The sequence below is a fragment of the Alligator sinensis genome, unplaced genomic scaffold (genome assembly GCF_000455745.1).
Source record: "Alligator sinensis unplaced genomic scaffold, ASM45574v1 scaffold647_2, whole genome shotgun sequence".
Taxonomy (NCBI): Eukaryota; Metazoa; Chordata; order Crocodylia; family Alligatoridae; genus Alligator; species Alligator sinensis.
This window is the reverse complement of record NW_005841832.1, coordinates 4,259,724-4,266,481: the sequence shown is the minus strand read 5'-3', so window position 1 is coordinate 4,266,481 and position 6,758 is coordinate 4,259,724. Positions and strand designations below refer to the sequence as shown.

The 6,758-nt window shown below is 51.7% G+C and overlaps 2 protein-coding genes across 6 annotated transcripts in view; one reads left to right on the top strand and one right to left on the bottom strand.

Annotated features, from left to right (window-relative positions):
* Positions 1-4,219, bottom strand: part of SYNGR4 (synaptogyrin 4) — a 9,644-nt gene extending 5,425 nt beyond the window's left edge. The window contains 4 exon segments of the mRNA XM_025196993.1: positions 1-5; positions 7-131; positions 2,438-2,574; positions 4,168-4,219. The exon segment at positions 1-5 is cut by the window's left edge and continues 93 nt beyond it. Coding sequence (XP_025052778.1) covers positions 1-5; positions 7-131; positions 2,438-2,533 — 226 coding nt within the window. The 5' untranslated portion in view covers positions 2,534-2,574; positions 4,168-4,219.
* TMEM143 (transmembrane protein 143) overlaps positions 4,206-6,758 on the top strand; it is a 6,353-nt gene continuing 3,800 nt past the window's right edge. Inside the window, exons 1-5 of one of the 5 annotated variants that reach the window (XM_006014969.3) lie at positions 4,294-4,639; positions 4,686-4,763; positions 5,275-5,470; positions 5,782-5,886; positions 6,539-6,733. In XM_006014969.3, coding sequence (XP_006015031.1) covers positions 4,723-4,763; positions 5,275-5,470; positions 5,782-5,886; positions 6,539-6,733 — 537 coding nt within the window. In that variant the 5' untranslated portion in view covers positions 4,294-4,639; positions 4,686-4,722. Of the gene's footprint in view, positions 4,640-4,685; positions 4,785-5,235; positions 5,471-5,781; positions 5,887-6,538; positions 6,734-6,758 lie in introns of all 5 variants that reach the window. The other 4 variants (XM_006014971.3, XM_014517408.2, XM_006014970.3 and 1 more) reach the window with 4 other exon arrangements.

Below are 6,758 nucleotides of genomic sequence, written 5' to 3'. Positions count from 1 at the left end.
GGCCCCCCAGCCACAATGGCATAGCTGCAGGCTGCCCTATTGTCGTTCAGCACGCAGTGCAGCTGGGACAAAGCTGTCAGGTTCTCATAGCCATCAGTCATCAGGGAAGCAAAGATAATCAGAGAGAAGAGCTGTGATAGTAGAGGTGAAAATTGTTAATGGTGTTTTAGACAATGCCAATTATGCACAGATGAGGCACGAGCTGATTAAAATGGCTGCCTTGCCAGCTCCTCTGCTGTAAGATCTCTGGGACAACTCTGTACTGCACTCAACACAATGGGGCCCCAACTCTTAGGAGGGTACTTAAGTAACTTGCCTGATTAATTTCATAGGGTGCGTCCAGACGTACATGGATGTTTGATTCCCTGTGGACAAATAGTGGCAGTGCACCTTATGCTGCTGCTACTTGCCTCCAGGGAACACCCATGCCACACACGCTTTGGCATGCAGCTAATTACCCTGGGTGGGGTATGGGATGCTTGGGCCAGCTGACCCCAGCAGCTTTACCTGAGGTCTTCCAGGGGCTGCAGCCGCAGCAATTCTGCCGAGCGGAACCTGGCCAGCAGCAGAGCACAGCTCCGGCTGGCCCAGCTCTGCTTTTCAGCAGCACGTGCTGGCTGAGCATGTGTTGTTCTGTCTGCCCCCCCTGGTTTTTTTTTTTTTTTTTTTTGGGGGGGGGGGGGGGCGTTTTTTTTGTTTGTTTGTTTGTTTGTTTGTTGGACCCCTGGACATCCAGGGGTCCAAAACATCTGTGGACAAAAACCCCGGTGCATTACACACTCAGTCAGCACAACCTTGCAGCACGGAGAACACCAGACTTAGTGGTATTGCCACACACTGCACAACTGTGCTTGTCTAGATACACCCATAAGGTGCAGAGCACTCAATCTGTTGGGCAGAGACTGCTTTTATGTTCTGTGCTTGTCCAAAATGGGGTTCTTGTTCACACTTTCCAAAAGGCCAAAGGCCTGCTTGAGCTTAGTGGACCAAGGTTAGGGCAGTCATTTTCCCTAGCCAATGATGCATCTCCAGCTGCCCCCAACACCTCAGCTCAAATGGCCAGGTATCGATTTATAGCTAGGTCAACTGGGAGTAGCCTTCATCATGAGTTCAGAGTGAGACCTGAATTCATGCCTCTGGAAGCTGTTACAAAATACCTTATCTGATCAGCCACAGCCACTTGATAAACAATAATAATCAACTCGGATGTACTTCAGCTTACTCGGGGCCATGTATGAGGCCAAAAGACTGTTCCCTGGGCAGGAAAATCTGTGTTTTATAAATCAGGAACTCTTGGGGTACCTGCACTCTGTAGCAGTAAAGACCAGGCCATGCTATCATGAATGAGAGTTTACGGCAGCAGACTGAAAAACAGTAGATCTAAGATCAGTTCTAGGCTCTGGGAGACTTAGGGCAAGCTGGTGTGTATAGCTGTGCCAGCCTGGAAGATGGGGATAATGATCCTGTCTTGTCTGTTTAAAGACTGAGAAACAGTTCTCACCTCCCAAAAGCTTTGCAGCATGTTTTGGGGCCTCAAGGCCCTTTTGTGGTACAAACAATGAATGATTATTAATTATAATTTCCAGCCCTGCATACCTGGAGTGACACTTGCATCACTGGGAGTGAGCAAAGATTAACGAGGCTGGGGGAATAAATTGCTAGCTGATAAATCAATGGGGGAAAAAAAAATGTCATTATGGCAACAGGTGGGTTGGGCTGCCTTGGATGAAATATGGAGAGACCAGATGCTCTGCCCTGAGCTTGAACCAAACTCTGAACAGGTTCATTACTCTGTGGTATTTATATTCTCCCGCACCTTGTTTCCTACAGAACGGGAAAGCAAGGGTGGGGGGCATGTAATTTGCTCATACCTGTCCTGTGAATAGAGGACATCAGTTTGTCAGCTCTCCAGGGCTCTATCTGAGCTTGTACAGTGCCCAGCACAAAGTGGCTAAACCTTTACTGGGGTTTTTGGTCCTTATTGTCAGGTCAATGTTTATATTTTTTGCTTATATCACACACTTCTTATCAGCACTAGATTTCCTCCATCTAGTGCTAGTAGCAAGGTGGCCTCTGCCTATGTAATGCAGATGATACTTAGAGCAGGGGTAGCCAACCTGTTGCATGTGTGTCACAAGTGGCACGGGCAGCTTCTGTGTGTTGCACATGGTAGATCAAGAAGGGGGCAAGCAGCATAGCAGCAGATAGGGCATGGAAAAGAAAGCAAAGTAGCAAATTGGGTGAGGAGCATGGGACAGGGAGCAGGAAGCAGATCAGCCTAGTGCAGGGGCAGAAAGCATAGCAGTAGGTCAGGCAGGGGAAGGGAATCAAAGTGGCAGTCAGGGAGGGCACGAGGCTTAATTTGTGACATGCCTGCCAAAAAGGTTGGCCCCACTGACTTAGGGGTAAGTGGCTTATTTCTCTTGGTTTCTCTCACCCCAGCAAGTATCCTAGCAATGGCATGAGGTTTTTTCAGGAACTGGACCACGTTGTTCTCCAAGAGATTCTGCAGAAAGGAGCCCCCTTGCTTCATCCTGCTGTTGTCCTTTTACCACGTCCCCAGGGGAAAACAGACTTTAGAGTGCGTAAGGGAAGGAAAGAAACAGGCAAGATATTAGAAGCAGTCAGGTCTGGACAGAGGCTGAGGTTTGGCAAGGCAGTCATGTGAGATATGCTGCAAGCCTACTTAAAGGGAACTGGGCTCAGAACAGAGAGGCTGGTTTTCAGAGGAGTGCATTCAGTTGCCTGGTGTTACCACAAGGTGTGCTTCTGTCCGCCTGCTCAACTCCATCCCTCCCAGAGGGCCCCATCTTCTTACCAGCCCCACTTCCCCTAAGGCAGAGCAGGGTGGCACCTTGGAGACTTACTGGTTCAGAGAAGCAAAAGTTTTCAAAGGTGACAACCTCCTGTGCCAGATGGTCCATTCATGATAGGTATCTACAAAAGCTCATTATTGCCAGAGCTCATGATTTCTGGTGTTGTTCTTAAAGTCTATGCTTTGGGAATATGAAAAACTTAGCTTTTTCTTTTTTATATATTTATATTTATATCAATGCCAAAAATCACAAGAGTTGGCAACACTGAAAGCTTATGCTTCTCCAGTTAGTCTCCAAGATGTCACCCTGCCTTGCCTTCTGCATGTCATCAGACTAACACTGCTAACTACCTTTCCCCAGTTCATTGGGACGGAGTTAATGTAATCCTGGCTTTCCCCTCACCCACATCTGAATAACCCTGCCCTGGATTTGATATGATGCAGACTCTAGGCCCTTGCATCCAGGCATTACTGCAGTAGAGTTAATATGACATGAATTTCACCCTCTAGGTATCCCTGATTTCTGTGACTGGTTGCAGACAGGTAACTATGTCAAGGTTCATGTGCAGAGAAAGCTAGTTAGCTGTGTTGGTCTGAAGTCTAGTCTGAACAGCATAAGCTTTTGTGAACCTCAGTTTACTTCAGAGTCTCAGGCTCACGAAAGTTTAGGCTAAGGTTCATGTGACCATCTCAGCTTGGCTAGCCCTGATGGCAGCAGAAAGGGGACACTTTCCTCAGACCTCTCCCACCATCATTAGCAGGGTTGATGTGACTAGTTCAATCCCAAGACAATTCTCTGACACTGAAGAGGCATTTGGCATGACTTCCTCATCTCCTAGCACCGACACTAGGGGGACTGTGACCACAGCTGAGCCTTTCGATCCCTCTCTGACCATATGTGTCTTTGATCCCTCATGACCATAAAGGGCTCAGCACAACTCTAGCTGTGTTTCCTCCTCACACCCTCTCCAGAGGGCCCCTGGAGGGGGTTTAATTGGAGCTCAGGAAGGCTTCTGGGTCTGCCCTCCCGTGTCCCCCTTCATAGACCAGCTCCCCCCTCACCTCCCCTTAACCCCTCTCAGAGTCTCTCCTCAGCCCCCTTTTCCCGCCTTTTCCCTTCACGAACACGCCACACCCCCACAACTCAGATGGGAGGGGGAAGGGAGGAGGGAGGGAGTGAGAAGCTCGACGCCTGAGTGGCTAGGATAAGGCCACGCCCACGCGACGGTTATACTCGCTTCTTGCCAGGGTGGGGGGGAGGGCGGCGGCGGCGGGCGACAGCGCGCGCGACATTTAAATCAGCCGCGCGGGCGGACAAACCACACGGGGTGAAAAAAAACCCTACTGCTCACGCGCCGCTTGAGCCGGCCGTGCGCTGGAAAGTGTGGGGGTTAAAGCGCGGCGAATGCGCATGTGCAAACTGGAAAGGGACGGGAGGGAAAGGGGAGGAGGTGGAAGAGGGTTCTACTGCGCATGCGCAGATGCTCAATGTCAACAGCTTTGCTTAAGGTTAGGATTTTTTTACACGGGAGTTTCTTTCAGTTTGGGCTGTTTTAACCCCTGATTCCAGGCAGATCCGTCATTTCCTATTAAGAAGTTCCACAAGATTGTTATTGATGGGCGTGTCATGCTGAAGAGGCCCACACTTTGGGGTCCAGAGGCCCGTATAATGGCAAGTCTGGATGAGGGCAACACTGAGTGACCTTGACCTTTGCACTGCAGTCAAGCCATCTCTACTGCTCACCCTGGTGCTCTGGTGCACTTTGACCTCTGCCTTGCTGCCAAGACACTGCTGCCATGCTGTGGCTGGTGACCTTTGAACTCCTGCCAAGACACTGCTGCCATGCTGTGGCTGGGGACCTTTGAAATATGCACTGCGGCCAAGACAATTTTACCTTTGCCAAGCCATGACCAGTGAACTCCGAGGAAGCTGCATCACAGCCATTAGGTTCCTCCCTTGCTGTTTGGGGTAATGGATTGGATTGATAGTGCCATGGAGAAATCTTAAATGTCTCCCAAGAGCCAAGGCTTGGGGATGGATGCAGCAAAGAAACATGCTCTTGCTGGCGGGGAAAATGGCTACCAAGGGGCAGGGGACTGGATATGGGATCTCTCCCTCTAGGTGACACTGGGTTCAGTCTGGCCCTGGGGAGGAGGAACTGACTGGCTTGGGGTGCAGGGTTGGGGCAGGGGTCTTTCCCCTTTGGGGGGGTGCTAGCCCGGATCTGGCCCCAGGTCAGGGGCACTGGCTGGTTCAGAAGCTGGGACTGGGACATGGGCTTTTCCCCTGTAAGAAACTCGATGCCACATGGATGTGCACATGTATTAATCTTATTGGCAATAGGGCAGTCACTCCAGGAGTGGCCTTGTGGTGGCCACAGAGCAGCCATGGATGTGGGGCTCCCTGTTTCTTCCTATAGGGCATGGCAGCTGACGCTTCCCCCTCTGCCCCTTTGCAGGATGCTGTGCATGGCACGGGCTGCCTTGGGCATGGGTGTGCTGGGGCCACCCTGCCGTGGTGTGGCTTCCCTGGCTACCAAGATGGCAGAATACCGAAGGATGAGGAAGCCCACAGAGCCCCAGGGATGGGCAGAGCAATATCAAGAGCGTTTCATCCCCTTCTCGAAAGGGCAGCTGGTCAGCACACTGCTTAAGGTATGGTTTAACCTAACCTCAGGTTGGGTTTGGAGAACATGCAGCAGGGGCAGCGGAAGCGGAGACTGACAGGAAACAGGGGAAGGAGTCGGTACAGGGATAGTCCCTTAGGAGTTTTGGTGTGCTCCACCCCTGAAACAACTGCATCTCAGCAAGGGGGTTCCTGTATAAACGTTCTCCCCAACCAGAGGTGGTTGCAATATAGTAGAAGGCCGTTGCACCTGGTAGGGGGCAGAAGTGTATGGAGCTCCAGGTTGGGGCACGTGGCTGAGTTGTATCATGCTGAACACCTGTCTGTCTCCATCCCTCAGGAATTCCACTCTACTGATGCTGATCGTGCCTCATTTCTGTCCTTTGTGGCTCGTGTGGACTCCTCTCTGCTGCATCACTACCACTCTGTCATGGGGCATTTGCAGGTAATGTGGCCCTCCCTCCCACATCTCCTCCTTTCCTGGGGGTCCCCATGGACACTGGGTGCCTTAGGGAGGTCGGGAATATTAGCCAGGCTGAGTCTGGATTGTGAGACGGACTAAACCCATTGCGCTGCCAGGGGGCTATGGTAAGCATGGTAGGGGCTCAGCAGGGGAGCCGTGCTACAGGGAGAGGGCAGGGGTTTGGCAGAAGGGGCTGTGCTGAGGGTGTGGGGCACAGCAGGGGTACTGTGCTGCCAGGAGGGGAATGGGGGCCTGGTAAGGCTTGCTCAGTGTCAGGGCGGATCACTTGCCACATCTTATCCTCTGGCTCTTTTCCTAGGAGCTGGATGTTTGACCAGTGCTGGCACGGGCCATGTCTCAGCCTTGGAGGCTCCATTTTTCCTCCTTTGCTTTCCCTTTCATGCCACGCTTTTCTTTATTTAAGTGTAATGCAGTATCCCTGTGTGTTGATAACAGCGTCACTGCATACTGTATTGTCACTGTGTGTGGTTAACCGCCTCTGTGCTCTGCTCCAGAGGTGGCTGCATCTTGGTGCTGGGGGAGGATCCCTTCACAGGCATGGTACCCTGGGACCCTGTGGCTGGATGTGCTAATGGTTGTTCACCCATGGACATGGCCTTCTCCTCCTGCCCAGGCTCTGTATGACCCCATTAATCCAGACCGGGACACACTACAGGAATGGTCATTGACAGATGCCCAGCGCCTGGAGAACGAGCAGCAGGTGTTGGCTGCCCTGGAGCCTATTCTGGAGCAGGCCAACTTCAACAGCCTGTCAGAGGATGCACTGGCCTATGCCCTTGTGGTCCATCATCCTCAGGATGAGGTCCAGGTGTGGACACCTTTCGGGAGGGGAG